Source organism: Phaenicophaeus curvirostris, chromosome Z, assembly GCF_032191515.1.
Source record: "Phaenicophaeus curvirostris isolate KB17595 chromosome Z, BPBGC_Pcur_1.0, whole genome shotgun sequence".
Lineage (NCBI taxonomy): Eukaryota > Metazoa > Chordata > Aves > Cuculiformes > Cuculidae > Phaenicophaeus > Phaenicophaeus curvirostris.
The window spans coordinates 62,999,684-63,019,027 of NC_091431.1; the positions used below are offsets into that span (position 1 = coordinate 62,999,684).

Sequence of the window (19,344 nt, forward strand, 5' to 3'; positions counted from 1 at the left end):
CAATTCAAAGAACATCAGGGAACATTTTTTTAAAAAAAAAGAAAAAAAAAACACAGAAAGGGAATATGTTAGCATACTTGCTGTGTCAACTCATTAAAATATCTAAGTACAATACCTAATCAGAGTTGACGTGAGTCTTAAATGCATCACAAATATTTCCTTTTTGTGCAATACTGGGTATATAATTTACCTATGTGCATTATTAATCGACGTGGAACATAAGTGAGTATTGCACAACGAACACCACAAAGTCTGCATTCCTAACTATCAAGAACAGAAGAAGCAGCACATCTATAAAATAACCTCCAAAACTATGCATAAGGGGCGCCAGACATTTATTAATGTTCTGACAAACTGAAACATTTGACTCACATACAGCAGTCATCTGCTAAGCCAACCTAACAAAAAACCCACATATTCCGATTTCCAGATTCTCACAAACATCCTAAATCCAGTCAATTTTGATTGTGAGCAATAAAGATGGTGAGATAACATAGCTGAAGTTCAAAATACATACATGTGATCTGTTGACACCTGATTGAGACTGTGGATGAGCTGTGAAACCAGATTTTCATCCCTGCAGGCCAAAAGGCAGTTCACCTCTTCAGCTATCCGTCCATTGAAAAGCAGACTTTTTGTTGTTGTAGCAGGTAAAGGTGATGGAAGAGGCAGCTGGTTCAAAACTGTTACATGAAAACAGAAAAGAGGTTAGAATCATTTCATAATACGCAAACATACAAACATGCACACTTTTGTCCTTCACATTATTAAGAAGAAATGACAACTCCATTTGAAATATAGGGAAGATTCCTGGATTTTTTTTTAATAATGAATGTAAACACAAAGCCTGGACTCTGTTTCAAACAAAGTAATGCAGTCAAATCCAAAAGTTACATTACTAAATTACTGTAAAATATTTAACTGTGCTAAGGCAAGTATTATGAATAAAAACATACTTTTAAACATTCCAGAATATTATGTTATTTAGTATGTTCTGACAGCTTTCTCTTGGAACCAAAAACATTGATGAAAGAATGAAATGCAAAATGCTTACAGTTGTGTGCAGTACTATAAGCATATTGAGTATATACTTCAAGTTTTCTACTCTCATCTTCATTAGTGTTCCTACTTTGTATGGTCAGAGTAGATGAAAAACAAAAACAAAAAAACCTCAACCCACCAGAAAACCCCAAACAACTCAACAACCAATTTAAGCCACCAAATCAATTCTCAGTTTATTCTCTTGTTGTGTTCATTTCTACGTAAGTATATTCTCAAGAAAAGGGTAGCATTGTTGGCTGGTATGATCACTAAAATGTCATTTCAGTCAATATACCTATTAATCACCCTTAGTAAAAAGATTGAATGAAAACACCATCATAGTATTTCAATCAGATTATAAATGAGCATACTGTACTTTCAGAGGGCCTTCTAGAAAGGAAGTGCGCCACACAAGAAGCCCTGACTAGATGACTAGAAGAGCTACACAGACAAGGGGAGAACAAGCCAAAAGTGCCAAAAGGCCAAAAAGCTAGCTACGTAGAAAAGTCACTTCCATCGGTCCGCAAAAACAAACTGACCCTAAAGTTCCCAGGCAGATTAAAGTTCTGAGAAAAAAAGTTTTAACAGAGAAATAAGTAGCTCCAGGAAAATAAAAAAAACCCCCAAACACACCAAACCTTAGGTGAAACATACTCTTTGGCTCTTTTAGATTTTGAAATTCTTTATTAAAAAAAGGAAAGAGGGGAGAGAAGATGCCAGTATTTTTCCCCCCATATAATGTATATCATTACCGTATTTAGAAATAAATTGCAGTTCAAATAGAAGTGTATAATATATTATAACGGCTACCTTTCATTACAAGCATCAGATTACCTTGAATGTGTCAGTAACTTGGAAAGATTAGCAAGACCAGCAAAACATATTAAAAGAGTAAAAATGTCCTCCACGTTTTCAGGACAACAGGTCTTGCCCATTCCAGTTTCTTCTTGTCACACATAGAAAAATAAGGTGAAGCACTGACAAGCTTTCTCTTTCAGCTGTTCTTAAGTTTCTTATCACAAGGGCTGATCCCACCAACACCAGGAGTCTGGTCAGTTTTAGCGATTAAGGCACAGACCCTGTCCACAAGGCACCAAGTGAGATCACCTTTGTTGAGAGGATGTAAACTTTACATAGTGTTTCTGTATCCAGTCAGCAGCTACCCAAGTGAATTTCCACCTGTGAGAAGCCCACAGTTACAGCGATAGAGTGCAACCCACTATTTACCACAGATGTGCCCCTCATCTTCACGTTTTCCGTGTAATGCATTCTTTTCTTATTAACTCATGGGTCTTAGTAAAAACTCCAAGGTCTCATAAGCTAGCAAGCATGAGAACACTGGCCGTTTGCTCTGTGCTTGCTGCTAATGTTATGGGTAAGCCAAGACATCGGCTTCTTGTCCCAGCATACACACCACAGTGAAATCTTTCATGCCTGCAGTCAGTGACTTCCACCACCTAAGTATTTTAACTTTCTTTAGCACCTTATATGCAAATACTTACTGATGGAAAACAACCTACAGCCTGGAAAATTATTATTTGCATCCTCGTGGTTCATTTAGACATAAATAATTATAAATACACACACAAACACACAGGTGGCATCTTCCAATTTGATATTTTAGAATATCAGAATGACAAGAAGTGGATTTTTTTCCTCAAATGCATCTGTTTTTTTTTACTGTAGGCAATTAAACTGAATTGCTGGGTATATATTTAAGTGTCTCTTGGAAAGTCTCCAAAATTCAGCAGTATAATAATAAAAACAAGAGCTCAGAAGCAGCACCTGGGTCACTGAGTCCAATTATTCTCAGACAGGCTACTGAGCTACAAACTGTCTTACACTTTACAAACAACATGTGCCTTAGCCTCAGCTGCCCTTATTGCAATAGTTGTTGTAGAACCTCATTACAGCAATAATAAATCTGTTAATTTTCACTAGAAATTTATTTTTGGTCACATTATAACCGTCTGGGTTTGTGCCAGTATCAGCTTCTAATGTAAACAGTTCTTTTCCTTTCCTTGCATTTTGTCTTCCTGACATTTAAAGATCATACACACACCTCATCTGCTCCGTTTCTAGGCTGAACAGCTAAGGAAGAACACTCGTAGGTTCAGCTGGTTATTTCCATTCTAGGAGACATTCTTGCACCAATTAATCACAGCAACTTTTTTGAGTTTCACTTTGTCCAAAACTATGGAATTAGGTTTCAAATATATTCAGGATACTCCACAACTCTTCTTTAATAAGCTAAGCATCCGGCTAATCCTCTTTTTTTGCAGTGAAGATGATGAGATATATATTTTGGAGAAGTGTTTTATCATTTATGTTTTCATTATTTGTGGACTATCCAGATATGCTACTGAATGATATTGCAAATGAACAATGAATTCCTTTATTCTGTCTCAGGGTTCCTCAAGGCTTTTTTAAACATACATGTCATTTCATGTTTAAATTACCATGTTTTATTTGAACAGAGTTCTACAATTCAAGCAATCACAAAATTAACATTCTTAATTCCAAATCTGATTGTCACCAGATTTACCTTTAGGGACTTTTAAAATACAAGTATTTTTACTATTTTGAAAATGCAGGTATTTATCAAAGAAGTAGAAAACAGCATAGAAAAGACAAGGAAAAAAAAATAGTACTTACGGTCTGTAAGACTAGCAATCCCTGCGAGAGTAGTGATGGGAACATGAGGCATATCCCCATTCATCCTGAAGTTCTGGGATGGTAGTGCTTACACAGATATTTTAGTTCAGGTGCCAGCTATCATTACTTCCCATCTCCCAAGCACTAAAATAATAATAAAAAAAACCAAAATCCAATGAAAATTCTCAATTTACTTTTTTAGAATTTTAAAATCAGTGACATAAATGAAACATACATCATATCCTCAACTGCATGCTAAGTAAATTTGGTCAAGAATGGGTAAAACAATGTAGACTTTAAATATTAAGCAGTATTGAACAATTAAAAAGCAAACTTCTGGTGTCAGCAGCAGATCTCTTAGCCAAAAAACATGTAACATAAGGCAATCAAAAGAAAATTTGTGAGGTTATACAGTACCACCTCAAAAACTGGTAAGAAAACTTCTGTTAATTCACATGGGAGTGGATAGCATTGAATGCATAACCAGTTTAAGTAACTAGCTACTATTTCAGTTCCTTGTTTTACAGACGGAGATATTTTTCATACAAGGAGAGGCTAGCAGAAAAAAATTTACAGATGCAAAAATCAAGGAGTAAATACAATAACAAATCCAAAATCTCAGTATATTTTAGAAGTAGCAGATATTTCAAAATTGTTCTGAAATTCTCTTTACTCTTGAACACTGCCTGCATGGGCAAACTACCACCAGAATATGGTTTACCCGCCATTGAACTAGTTCACTTATATCCAGTAAAACAGCATAGTTTATATTCAACTATTGTCACTCAGTTGTCACTAATTAGACAGACTCCAACTGTAATGAAGTCCACAATATTAAAAAAAGGGTCATCACAGTAACTTCAACTGCAGTTCCAAAGCAACAAAAATTTTCAAAGATCACATATTACAATCCACTATTGTAGTAATGCCATTACAGAAATTTAATGTATTTTCTGAAGACAAAATAAATTAAAGGAAAGGAGGAATTTTTATATATGCAGTTACCTATTATAGGTAGGCACCCATGCTAACAGTTTGAGAAATTGTAAAAAGACTTCTTCTGTAAACATTTTTGTCATCTACTTAAGATACCAAAATCATTATTTGTTTACACTTATTTATCAGCCAACATTTTTGAGAATTACACATACAATACATACAAGTCAGAAGATCACTCTCATCTTCTTAATTTTTATCTCATTCTCTTCTTATACCATGCTAATTGCAATGTAGAGGACAGCACTGCTAATAACTATGTGCAGACTCCAAGCAAGACAAGGAAACAAAGTGTTCCAAGTCTTTTTCCTGCTCAGAATTTTCAAGAACTTGTGAAGCTAACTTTTCAAAATTTCCCTATCTACATACAACTGAATTCTTGGAAAAAAAAAAACCAACACTGATGTTAAACAGAACTGACCCTGAGCTGACTTCCTCGGCTGCACCAGCCATGGTCTCATTCTCACCATAGAATTACATTTGTTCATTAAAAATATAATACATTACAGGTACAGAAACTGAGTTAAGGAAACTGTTGCAGATAGATATGCTATGTGGGTTGTTGTCCTTCTATTTTTTTTTTTATCCAGGAGAAAAAACAGCTTTCAAATACCTAGAGCAATTTCAAATACTACTCAATACTTGAGGTTTTCTACCTGAAACAAATACTGATATACAAAGAATTTCAGTGGTTTCTCATTTACATAAATGAGAAATACTTTTTTAAAAAATAAGACTTTGCAACAGCAAATCCAAGGAGCTAACACTTTTAGAATTTAAGTTTTCATTAAACTGTTAATAATTTAAAAAGCAAACAACATCTTTCATACATAAATTAAATGCACAATAAAAAGGTCATGCCCAGTGATCTCTTATCTCCTGCCTGAAACTGCATCAAAGCTGACTAAGGCCATGTCACTAGTCAGTATTACTGGGAAACCTGCATGTAACGTAGAAATGACTGAACAAGAACAAACCCAAATCTGTTCACTTTATCCTCCTGATCACCTGTGAAAGCCATGAGGATCACAGGCTGCCACTACTAGTTCAAGTTCTTTCCTGGTATTACTGCCAAAATAATCGAATTATACAGATATACAACAGGAAAACGTCCTCCAGAACCAGACACTTTGATTAGAAACCTTCTGCACAGATATATGACAAGAAACCTGAACTGTCAAGATCCAGACCTGAGAGTGGAGCAAATGCAGTGAAGTAGGATGGTCAGGGGAAGAGTAAACTTTCCTTGCAAGAGTATAGTAGAAAGGGTTGATTTGTTTAGCTAACAAAACAAAAGGTAAAGAGGGGATGTGGTTGCTCTCTAATGCAGTCAAAGAAGGTTCCAAAGGAAGAATGCTACAGGGCAATGCTAACACAACAACAAAAAAAGGATGAATGCAGGCAAGAAGAAAATGAGGACAGAGCTGCTCACCTTCAGAGCTGCCAGTTTCTGGAACAGCCTGCCATTAGGAGTAGTAGAGATAAACAACAGCATTACTTCAACGATGTATCATGCAGATGTTACAGAAGAGACAGGATGTGGTTGCCTGCATCAGCTGGGAACCAAGCAGGGCATTTCAAAAAGTCTGTCTCTTAAACTACGAAGTTTTTCTAAGTACAATGGTGTGAGTAAACAGATGAGAGTAAACAAAAGACAAAGAGACTGATGGTACTAAGTGACAGGATTAGTTTATGCAATGAACACAATATGAAGAAACCATATATAATATATGGGTCCAAATATCACACCTGTTGTATTGAGGGGAAAGCTGTCTGTTATACCACTGGCAAACAAGCTGGGATTCACTGCTAGAACTGGAGACTGAGATCCAGTTGAACTAGAACTCAAATTTTATTTGAATGAGAACATTAGTAAACTCCCTCACTTAAATAATTTAAAATACCAAGCAGTTAGGGGAAAAAAACTCACAGTTCAAGGTGAAATAGGTTCTTTCACACAAAACATCAGAACAGCATCCAACAATTAATGGCTTAACTGCCAGACAAGTTTTGTCATGTGTTTTCTTTTTTTCATTCCTCAATGGCAACAAGAGTTGAAAGTACTACACTGTAGCAGCTCACTAGAAGAATCACCATTTCTCAATATTTGGAATATTTTGCCTTATCAGCTTGGTCCAGTAGCTGCTACCAGTAGTACAGCATTTCTTCTCAAAGAATGAAAAAATGAAATTTGTAGTTACATTAGCTGAATTAAGGAAATCAAAGCACTGTTGTATGGGAAAATTTTAAACAACGTATCACAGAGTGTAAAGTAAGAGTTCAAACAGGGACGTAGAAATCCAATTTACACATGTGTGAAGGAGGTCTAGCATATTCAGTGCATATGTATTTAGGCTCTTGCTTCTTTATAAGAAACAACAGATATTGCAAAGAAGTTTCAGACATTTCTATCACAAAGGAAGTGATACAAAGAAACCCTCAGTGAAAGGAAAACAGAGAAAGGGCAGCATATATTGAGAATAATACATGAAAGAGCTAACATTGTAATACACGCTAATGGAGTGTAGCTAAGCCAAGGAAAGGAATATTTAAAAAGTTTATGCTATGGATAATAAGTATATGCTTAAAGTGCTACTTCTGTATGTTATCTTCTTCCTTTTTTTCTTGTCAATTATGCATATTCTCCTTTAGTGCAAATTAATATTCCAAAGAAAATTCCGATCAAAGTGTTAAATTTACAGTGTGGAGGATTGTTGAGGGTTTTGGTGTCATCTTTCTTGCAAAGCAGGAAGTAAATATATGGTTGGTCAAATAGTCCATGACATGGATACAGAAAATACTGTCTGCCTTAAGTGGCACAAGGTCTGGGCTGCATCATGTGGATCCTCTCATCTCTTTCTATATCCTGGATTTCTCACCATAGCACTCTGTTACTGACAGAGCAGAAAACTAACAAGGAAAAAAAAATCTCTCTAGAAAGAAGAGATGGCCTGGGTAAAATTAAAGTAGGAAGACAGGATAAAAGTTGTCAACAACTTAGGTAAAGAGTCAGTGATCACCCAGTGAAAAGTAAGGAGACCAAAAACAGGGAATGGGGGAAAAAAACCCCACCATAACAACAAACCCAAGCAAACACATAGAAAAAAAGGCATCACAAGAAAACTACAACAAATACGAAACAAACTGCAACTGTATTTTGTCAGATAGTGCAGCATCTGACTATCAATGAAAGAACAGGATTCTGACCACTGGTTATCATACGAAGGTTCAAGCTCTGCATTTACGAAGTTTATTTATACATGTTTAATTTAGGTTAATTACAAAATCTTTATGTAAAATGAAAATACTTTAAAAATTGGGTTTTGTTTCTTATTTCCTGAGTAGCATTGTACTGATGTAACCACAGCACCATGATGAAAGTTGATTTATGCAGCTGCACACTCAAAGTAAAGCAGTACAACTCATATACTAGCTATTAAATAATTCAGGTGAGTAGTGGACTTTTAATCAGCAAACATGGCATTAAAAAGTCAAGAAGCCTTGCCTCACAATTTGAAACTTCAACATCTTGCAATAAGCTACTTTTCTTGTTAGTTACTAAATGAATCTGCTATTTATGAGACCATAAACTGCCCTTACAAACGTCCCCTCTAAAAAAAAACCTAACAGAACTTCCCCCCAAAACCCAAACCAAAACATACCACTCAGAGAATGAGGGAGAAAGGCAGAAAGAGAATCAGTGAATACACTCTAGTTCTCATTCAAATAACATCATGTGATAATGTACGCCATACAGATTTACCCACAAGAGGGCAGATTTCTGTTTTCCATACCACAACTTCACTTTGATACAATGTCAGTAATTCTGTTGCAAGCTTCCAGAGCTACATGCTTTAAAAAATAATTCCAAAAATACTAGGGAAGGAGATACAGTTGCCTAGATAGTCTAACACTTAAACACCTGGGGGGACACACCAAGTCATACACGTTACAATATAAAGCATCTTAAACAAATTCAAACTCCTAACAAGTCAGCATTGGAAATAAACAGTAATTAATAACTGATGCAGCTGTCTGAGGTTAAAATAGTAATTCAAGAAACTATGAAGCCATCTCATGTTCACTTAACTCAAACAACCAAGAGGGGTGGTGGTTGAGGTGGAGAGACAGTGTGTGGAGGTCTGTGGGTCACAAACCCAGAAAACCTGTTATTAATAACAAAAGCCCATGAAAACACATCAGTGTCTACAAAACCAGTAAATTCACAGTGCATACAAAATAGTTCTACCTTCTACAATATTTGGCACAAAAATATTAAGCGTGAAAACACAGATACAGAGACCCCAGAAGCAGACAACAAGATGAAATTAAATGCACTAGCGAAATCTGAATGTTTGGTCATAAAGTGGTTAGCCAGTAGTATCAGTGATGCTGACAAAGCAAGTGAAAAAAAGTTTGAGAGAAAAATTACTTAGTATAATTCCTAAACCAATTAGCACATGTTTTTCTAAAACCGTTCTAGGAGCAGGTGCTCAAATCATACAAACTACAACCACCGTAAGAAAAGAAATCTTGGTGAAAAATACAGTACTAGGTCAATCATAAGTTGCTTCTGAATATAAACCAACCTTTAGGAAAAAAATTTAGAGCAGCCAGCTTCCTTCTTTGTGGCTGCTGTTACATCGCTTTGCCCTTCGCTGTTCTGACAGACAGCAATGACACTGTTGTCTCAGCTGCCTACATTTCTATCTAGGTAAATTAACATAAAGCATACATTGTACTTTACACTTACAGTAACTATTCCTGGGGTAGGAGAGGAGGGGAATTGGCAGAATTGGACTGCTACAGAAAGAAAATCTGACTAAGTCACATGCAGACAACAGACACCTGTGGGTAGTACACAGCTTCACTGATACACACCACCTGAACGTCTAGTACGAAACACTGACCTCTCTTGCTACTTTGCAATTACAAAGGGTAAAAATTCATTAGAACACAACTCCCTGAAAAGAAAGAACTGGTCCCTAGCAGTATTAGGACTGGAGCATGGCGAAGAGGAGCGTGACAAAGAGGTGCGGGGCAGTTTGAGTGGCAGGGCGAACAGGCAGGGCGCAGAGAGGACCTAGAGACTAGACAGAAGACACCGAGGACCATGGTGGCCACCCGGCAGAAGATTAAAGCTGCTCTGTGTGCTGCAGCAGGCAGGGTGGATGCTGCCACTCAGACAGAGCCACAGTGGGTGCATGCAGCTACCCAGACGCTGGGCTGCAGGCAGTGCCCCCCTCCCACACCGCCTCGTGCCTCTGGTACTGGCCCCACTTGTGAAAGCTGCGCTCGAGTCAGGGAACTCCTTCACATGGTGGAGGAGTTAAGGGAGGAGGTAAAGAGGCTGAGGACCATCAGGGAGTGTGAGAGGGAGATAGACCAGTGGAGCAGGGTCCTCTCACTAACTCAGCAGCCTGCTCGAGCTGGTGTGTCCGAACACCATCCACCTGCAAGGTTGGGGGAACAAGAGATTGGGAATGGCAGCAAGTTCCTGCCAGACGAAGGAAAGCTGCTCCCCTCACCCAGACACCAAACCCCCAGATCCCCCTGGTGAACAAGTACCAGGTGCTGCAGGTGGAATCCAGCCCTGAGGATGAGGATGGTGGCTCCCACAGCCTAGAATCCTTCCCTAGGCCGCACCATCCTCAGAAAAAGATAAAAACATCCTCCATTAAGAAGAAGAGGAGGGTGATTGTTGTAAGGGACTCCCTCCTAAAAGGAACAGAGGGACCCATTTGCAGACCGGACCCGCTCCACAGAGAGGTCTGCTGCTTACCGGGGGCATCAGTGAAGGAGGTAGCTAGAAAACTTCCTTCCCTGGTCCACGAGACAGACTACTATCCTCTGATAGTAGTCCAAACTGGTAACGATGATCTAGTAAACAAAAAGACCAAAACCATCAAGAATGACTTCAGGGCCACTGGGAAAATGATGGAGGGCTCTGGGGCACAAATAGTATTCTGCTCCATCCCAAGGCTAAACAGAGAGGAGTGGGAAGTCAGGAAGAAGAATTCCATTAATGCCTGGCTCCAAGCCTGGTGCGAGGAGAGGGGCTTTGGCTTCTTTGATCTGGGGTGGCTCACGCACCCCCATGCTTTCTTGCTAAGGATGGGACACTTGTGTCTCCTAGGGGGACTTGCTAAAAACTCATAAATAGAGCTTTAAACTAGATGTGAAGGGGGAGGGGATTGAGCCCAGGCTAGACAAGAATGAGCCTGGATGTGGGACAATGGTGATTCGGAGAAGGGGTGTTGGTGTGGACCACCAGTACCTCACCACACAGAAAGTTGGGGTGAACACACCGGAGGGTGCTAAGGGAGATATGGGCACTCTGGAGCTAGCTACTCCAGTTACCAGGCAATTGGGAACGAACTCTGTTCCCTCTAAGAGGGCTGATGGCTCAGCAGCTCAGCTGAAGTGCATTTACACCAATGCACGCAGCATGGGGAATAAGAAGGAAGAGCTGGAAACTGTCGTAGGGCAAGGAGCCTATGATGTCGTTGCCATCACGGAAACATGGTGGGATGACTCATACAACTGGAGTGCAGCTATGGTGGGGTACAAACTCTTCAGGCGGGACAGGAAGGGTAGGAGAGGAGGCGGGGTAGCCCTCTTTGTAAGGAAGGACTTGGACTCCATTGAGATGGATTGTGGTGCTGAGGAGATTGAGTGCCTGTGCGTTAAAATCAGAGGAGCCCACCAGAAGGTAGATTTTGTGACGGGAGTCTGTTACAGACCACCCAGCCAAGGAGAAGCAGCTGATGAGCTCTTCTATAAAGAGCTGGGTTAATCTCTAGATCAATGCCTCTCATTCTTGTGGGAGACTTCAATCTTCCTGATATCTGCTCGAAGTACAATAGAGCAGAAAGGAAGCAGTCTAGGAGGTTCCTGGAGTGCGTGGGAGACAACTTCCTCGCACAGCTGGTGAATGAACCAACAAGGGAAGGTGCCCTCCTGGACCTGCTGTTTGTGAACAGAGAAGGCCTTGTGGGGGATGTGGCAGTAGGTGGACGCCTAGGACAAAGCGATCATGAGATGATAGGGTTTTCTGTTCTAGGTGAAGTGAAGAGGGTGGTTAGCAGGACAGTAGCATTAAATTTCCAGAGGGCAGACTTTGAACTCTTCAGAAGGCTGGTTGGCAAAGTCTCATGGGAGACAGTACTTAAGGGCAAGGGAGCCCAGGAGGGCTCGGAGCTCTTCAAAAAGGAAATCCTAGCAGCTCAGGAGAAAGCCATCCCCGTGGTCCGGAAAAAAAGCCGGCAGGGGAGAAAACCAGTTTGGTTGAACAGAGAGATCTTGAGTGATATCAAGAAGAAGAGAAACGTTTATGGGCTCTGGAAGAGGGGACAGGCCTCTTGGGTGGACTACAGGAGGGAAGTGAGATTGTGTAGAGAAAAAATCAGAAGGGCTAAGGCTCAACTAGAAATCAAATTGGCTGTCTGTGAAAGATAACAAAAAAATCTTTCTACAAATATATAAATAATAAGAGGAGGACTAGGGAGACCATACAGTCCCTACTGGACACAGAAGGAACAACAGTGACAGGGGATGAGGAAAAGGCTGAGGTACTTAATGCCTTCTTTGCCTCAGTCTTTAGTTGTAAGGAGGGTCGTTCCGTCTGTGTACTAACCCAGGAGCTAGAGGAGCATAATGAGGCTCCCATGATCCAAGAGGAGGTGGTCAGAGCCTTGCTAGCCCGACTGGACAGCCACAAGTCTATGGGGCCGGACAGGATTCACCCTAGGGTACTGAAGGAGCTGGCGGATGTGCTGGCCAAACCCCTTTCCATCATCTCCCAACAGTCCTGGAAGACTGGGGAAGTCCCACTGGACTGGAGGCTGGCTGACGTTGTGCCCATCTACAAGAAGGGCCACAGGGAGGATCCAGGGAACTACAGGCCTGTCAGTCTGACCTCAGTGCCAGGGAAAGTCATGGAGCAGGTGATCTTGAGTGCTATCATGAAGCACGTGCAAGAGAACCGGGTGATCAGGCCCAGTCAACATGGGTTCACAAAAGGCAGATCTTGCCAAACTAACCTGATCGCTTTCTATGACAAAGTGACTCGGTTGCTGGATGAGGGAAAGGCTGTGGATCTTCCTGGACTTCAGTAAAGCTTTTGACACAGTTTCTCACAGCATTCTGCTCAGGAAACTGTCAGCCTCTGGCCTGGACAGGCGCACACTCTCCTGGGTGGAAAACTGGTTGGCTGGCCGGGCCCAGAGAGTGGTGGGAAATGGTGTGAAATCCAGCTGGAGGCCAGTGACAAGTGGGGTTCCCCAGGGTTCAGTGCTGGGTCCAGCACTGTTCAATGTCTTTATCAATGACCTGGATGAAAGCATCGAGTGCACCCTTAGCAAGTTTGCGGACGACACTAAGCTGGGTGGAAGTGTCGACCTGCTGGAGGGTAGGGAGGCTCTGCAAAGGGATCTGAACAGGCTGGACCGCTGGGCTGAGTCCAATGGGATGAGGTTTAACAAGGCCAAATGCCAGGTCCTGCACTTGGGGCACAACAACTCTGTGCAGCTACAGACTAGGAGAAGTCTGTCTAGAAAGCTGCCTGGAGGAGAGGGACCTGGGTGTGTTGGATGACAGCCGACTGAACATGAGCCAGCAGTGGCCCAGGTGGCCAAGAAGGCCAATGGCATCTTGGCTTGGATCAGAAACGGTGTGACCAGCAGGTCCAGGGAGGTTATTCTCCCTCTGTACTCGGCACTGGTGAGACCGCTCCTCGAATCCTGTGTTCAGTTCTGGGCCCCTCACCACAAGGAGGATGTTGAGGCTCTGGAGCGAGTCCAGAGAAGAGCAACAAAGCTGGTGAGAGGGCTAGAGAACAAGTCTTTCGAGGAGCAGCTGAGAGAGCTGGGGTTGTTTAGCCAGGAGAAGAGGAGGCTGAGGGGAGACCTCATTGCTCTCTATAACTACCTGAAAGGAGATTGTGGAGAGGAGGGTGCTGGCCTCTTCTCCCAAGTGACGGGGGACAGGACAAGAAGGAATGGCCTCAAGCTCCGCCAGGGGAGACTTAGGCTGGACATTAGGAAAAAAATTTTCACAGAAAGGGTCATTGGGCACTGGAACAGGCTGCCCAGGGAGGTGGTTGAGTCACCTTCCCTGGAGGTGTTTAATGCACGGGTGGACAAGGTGCTAACGGGCATGGTTTAGTGTTTGATAGGAATGGTTGGACTTGATGATCCGGTGGGTCTCTTCCAACCTGGTTATTCTATGATTCTATGATTCACGCTAAAGCCATTTGTCTTTGAAACACAGGGAACTCTCCCATTTTATTAATTTTATGTAAAAATTACAAAAACCCTTACAAACAGTGTTCTGCACTTAAAAATAACATCTCAGATATTTAATTCAGCTGTCTTAGCACAAAGAACAACAAGTAAATGCCTTTTTCATTCAGGAAACACAAAAAACCCCAAAATTTGCAGAAAGTCAAATTACATTTACAGAGTATTGAGATGATCTAAGTGCAGCTTATTTCAGCAAGGTAGAAAAATGCATATCTCAGAACTGCTGACTTTCACTGAAAACACCCAATGCATCAATGGGTCTATGTAAATAACAAAGAACACTGTTCTACAGGAAGGCATATGTCCTGCTATTTCAGTAGAGAACTAACGCAACAAAGAATCTGTTTAAAAAGCCTTACTGTTAGGCACCTCAGCTGTCATCTTAAAACATGGGGATAAATTTAAAGTGAATGGAAAACAAAACTTGTACCTGGTTCCAAAATAAGATACTACTGGCTAATTCTCATTAGAAAACTGATACAAGATCAAGTCCTACTGATAAGGTAGCAAAACCTAAACTAAACAACTGGTACAATTAAAAAAGTTAACCTGTATACAATACACATTATTTTTGCAGAGAGAATAACATTAATAGCTACTAGGCATGAAATACTTCTGTAGGGTAGTTACATTCACCAGTTCGGCAGAATAAAGCAGTTAAAAGTTCTGACAGGGTGAATCCAATTATTCTGGGAGTTTATTAGTGCTCTTTTTCCATCTTTTTTAGTAATAAATATTCTCTTTATGAGGCTCTCCTTTCACATCAAAAATCCAGAAGCTATTGAGAATTACTGAATTCTTTCTGTTCTGCAGAAGCAAACATAGAATTAAACTGTAAAAATCTAACTTTCTTGGGAACAGTCATGACATTGAGTGTAGCTGGAAAACTCAAACACGAAGTGGCTTCAGTAGTTCATACATTTATTTCTCACTTTCACTACATATGTTTAGGAGACTGGTTGACCAAGTCCCTTGGAGGACAGTCCTGAAGGGCAAAGAAGACCAGGAAGGCAGGACATTCTTCAAGAAGGAAATTTTAAAGTGCAGGAACAGGTTGTCTCCATGTGGCAAACGATGAGCCAGCAGCGAAGAAGCCTGGCTGAACAGAGAGATCTGGTGGGAACTCAGGAAAAAAAAAGGAGAGTTTATGTGTGCTGGAGGAAGGGCAGGCAACTCAGGACGGCTACAAGGATTTTGTGAAGTTATGCAGGGAAAAAAGTAGAAGGGTTAAAGCCCTACTAGAACTAAATCTGGCTACTAAGGTAAAAGAGAAAAAGATGTTTCTATAAATATATCAGCAGCAAAACGAGGGCAAGGGAGAATCTCCAGCCTTCAGTGGATGGGGGAGAGGATGACCCATAGTGACAAAGAACGAGGAAAATGCTAAGGTAACTAATGTCTTCTTTGCCTTGGTCATTCACAGTAGGACTAGTTGTTCTCTAGGTATATAGACCTGCCCTGGAAGACAGGGACGGGTAGCAGAATGGAGCCTCCACAATCCAAGGGGAAATGAGCAGTGACCTGCTGCTCCACCTAGAGACACACGTCTATGGTGCCAGATGGTATCCACACAAGGACACTGAAGGAACTGGTGGAAGTGCTCACAAAGCCAATCTGCGTAAGAGTAGGAAGACTCTACAAAGGGAACTGGACAAGCTGGATTGATAGGCTTAGGCCAGTTGTATAGTGTTCAACAAGGCCAAGTGCTGGGTCTTACACCTGGGACACAACAACCCCATGCAATCCTATAGGACTGCAGAAGGGTGACCAGAAAGCTGCCTGTTGGAAAAGGACCTAAGGGTGTTGGTTGACAGTCAGCTGAAAGTGAGCTAGAACTGTGTCCAGGTGCTCAAGGTCAAAAGCTTCCTGGCTTGGATGAAAGATGTATGAAAGCAGGACTAGGGAAAGGGATCGTCCCTCTGTACCTGCACCTCAAATGCTGTATTCAGTTTTGCGCCCCTCACTGCAAGAAAGACACTGCAATGCTGGCGCGTGTCCAGAGGAGGGCAGTGAAGCTGGTGAAGTGTCTGGAGCACAAGTCTTAAGTGGAGTGGCTGGCGAACTCAGGCTGTTTAGCTCAGCCAACAAAAGGCTGATGAGAGACTTTATCGCTCTCTACACCTACTTGAAAGGTGGTGGTAGCGAGGTGGGACTCTTCTCCCAACTTATAAGTGATAGGAGGACAGGAAATGGCCTGAAGTTGCACCAGGGGAGGTTCAGACTGGATATTAGAAAATACTACTTTACAGAGAGGATTCTCAAGCACTGGACAGGCTGCCCAGGGTGGTCACCGTCCCTGGAGATATTTAGCAGGCTTGTAGATATGGTGCTTAAGGACATGGTTTAGTGGTGGACTTGGCAGTGCCAGGATAACTGTTGTACTCCATGATCTTAAAGGTCCTTTCCAACCTAAACAATTCTGTGATTCCACATGCAATTTCTATTCCAAAGAAAGTACATCTGTATTTGTCCATCTGCGTGTGTATTGTGTATTTTTTGGTGAGCACAGCCCTTTTCATTGCTCAGGCACACACACAGCAGCTTATAGTAAATAGTGTTCATTATATAGAAAGAAAACTGCTAAGAGATTTGTAGCAGAGCAAGAGCAATTTAAAAGGTTTGTTAGGTCAGCTTTCTCAAGTGCAGAAAGCTTTAGGTTGGAACACACACCTTTGATAAAAAACCAGTTGTGACAGGTATGAGAGAGGACATAGTAGCTTTTCTTTTTTTCCAGCTTTTTCTTGAACACCTCATGCATGCAAGCCGGTGCTGCCCTTTTCTAAAAGGGGTTCTATACTGTCACGTACTTATATTTTCAGGACTTCTCATTCCTCAATTGGGTTTCCTCTTAACCAGGCTAAAAACCTAGTGACTGAGCACTGAACCAAAACCTATTTAATTCAGGGCTCTCTTTGATTTTTTAATCTTGTATTTCTGTCCTTGAATGCTCTCTGATTCAGAGCCTTTATTAAAAAATTGAGGAAGAAATAAACCTGTTGAGATAGCTGCTAATTTTGGACAATTCTTCTAGTCACACATCTTACGCCTCTCAACTCTGAAAAACAATTAAAATCCCCTTAAGCTTCTTTAACACACACTAAGAAAACAGATGCACATGTGTAACATTTCTTTAGAGATCCAAAATGAATGCCATTGTAAATGCCTATATAAAAGCATTACTGTGCTACATTCCAAAAGCACCTCACTGCGCTTTTATATTCGAATTACTATTGACCTGTGGTATGTTATTCCCTTTCTCCTAACACTCATCTTGTTGCCTGTTTTTCTACTTATGCTCCATACACATTTAAGAAAGTTGCTGTATAGCAGTGCACGTGGTTAAGATGCTTTTCTTCTGGATTGCTGTATTATTTCCCCTCATCCCTCTCACCACAATTCCTCTGTCCAAGGGCTCTATAAAGACAGACCTCTGTAACACACCCAGTTCCCTCCTGTTAGCTCACATCCATTCCCACACCACTCAACTGCTAGATGGAAGAGACACAGCACATGCTGCAGCCTCCTCCTCAATGGTGACACGAGTACCTCCTCTATCCAAGAACCAACTTTCACAAACTAAGCTGTCTTGAAACTTCCACCCCTCTAAAATGTAACTGAAATTACCTGATGTGTTCCAAAATTATTAGACGGAGGAACTTTACAGATGAAGAAGCATCACAATCATTAGGCAGAAAATTATTAAATATATCAGTGCTTTCACTAACCGTGTAGAAGCAAAGAGAGCTTTGTTTGCACTGTCCTACTGTAAGCATTTGCACAATTACTGCTAATATAATTATTTTCATAATTTTATAGCATTCACTACCAAAAATTTATACCATTTTGTTCATTTTACAAAAGGCAGTTTAGATTGCTCATGCAACATATGAATAGGATGCACTCTCTCTAAAGGAAAATTTGCTAACATTTAAAAGACAAAATAATCAACAAAATTTAATATTTTAATTAAGATTGCAAAAGCACCTTGCAAAAACACTTGCTTGGAAAGACTGAGAGTATCAGTAAAACTAAGGGTTTTTTTTAAAACTCCATGTGTCTAATAAATAATTGTGTAAGAATCTCAAAACATGTAAATATTTTCATCTCTTGATAACTGATTTTAGTTAGTATTTATATACTAAAATTGAGGATTAGATAAGCTTTTTTGCACACACGAGCCAACTCAACAATACGAAAAATATAGACTCCATGACTTTGCGACTACAAAAGTCTGACTACAGTCAGGAATCCCTCAGTTTTTCCTTTATGGCATTTTTAAAATTTATCTTCCAATCCTACTTACTTACCATTCCTAGTAACACTCTAAACTAAGAGATAATCAACAAGCATGTATAACAATATCAGTACTCAGCCAAGTTAGTACTTGTTCTCAAGTGCACACAGAGTCTGCTCACTGAAGTCTTTTTCTTCACATGAACACTACAGTCAGCTAAACTTTTGGAGAACAATGAACTCAAAGACATAGTGCAGGAAACAAATGGAAACTACAGTTGGAAAAATCACATATATTCAAAGTTACTAACAATCTCTGAAGCATACAGCACACAACATCTAGAAGCATTGTGTTGGAATTATTGCTAAACAGCTGAGGTGATGACCAGCTCACCTTGAGCACCTGGGACTAGATTTAAAAATCAGGGATCTCTCAATAGACAGGAAAATACTATATCGCGGTATGGCATCTATAGGTCTGGGGATGGATTCATATAGTTACATAGGGAAGAACCCTATGTGATACTGAACTGTTGCTGCTGTTGCTAGTTCTCCTATGTCAGCGGCACAAGCACAACCGAAGTTTCTCAAGCTTGCAAACCATGTCAAAAGGGGTGATGAAGCTCCAAGAAAATCATTTGTCTGAAGTGGTGTATCCTTCACCTTACTGATCCTCTTCCATACCCTACCCTGGATAGCCTGCAGATGTTGCAATTCTAAACCAAAGCTACCTAGGAGTTGCAGAAATTGCCCTGCAAAGCTGCTTGCAGGCTTAGTCAAGCTCCCAGCTTCTATGAAGCTTAAAACTTTCAAATTTTCCAGAATTACCAATGTCACAGCTTAAAAAATAAACATTCCATCAATAACTATCGGGGGAATCTCAAAATTATGAAGACCATGCACAAAAAACCTTGAGGATTTTCAGTATTCGACCTGTCCATGTTAAACATTCACAGCTCACCTCCACAGTACCGCCACAGTTTAAGGAAACACAGAAGAGCTCTCAACAGCAAAACCACACTTGTAAAGTAATAATTTGGAGCCAAACAAAAGCTAAATATTTGTGTGGATAGGACTACCACAGCCTAGTTAATATAAAACAGTTGCAATGAAGATA

At 40.7% G+C, this 19,344-nt stretch overlaps 1 protein-coding gene across 6 annotated transcripts in view; it reads right to left on the reverse strand.

The window, feature by feature from the left end:
- The window catches only part of NIPBL (NIPBL cohesin loading factor), a 162,898-nt gene that overhangs the window by 95,852 nt on the left and 47,702 nt on the right, over nucleotides 1-19,344 (reverse strand). For all 6 annotated transcript variants that reach the window (XM_069880066.1, XM_069880069.1, XM_069880070.1 and 3 more), the window contains exons 2-3: nucleotides 3,697-3,840; nucleotides 518-683 (exon numbers count right to left, since the gene is read on the reverse strand). In XM_069880066.1, coding sequence (XP_069736167.1) covers nucleotides 518-683; nucleotides 3,697-3,760 — 230 coding nt within the window. In that variant the 5' untranslated portion in view covers nucleotides 3,761-3,840. The remainder of the gene's footprint in view (nucleotides 1-517; nucleotides 684-3,696; nucleotides 3,841-19,344) is intronic.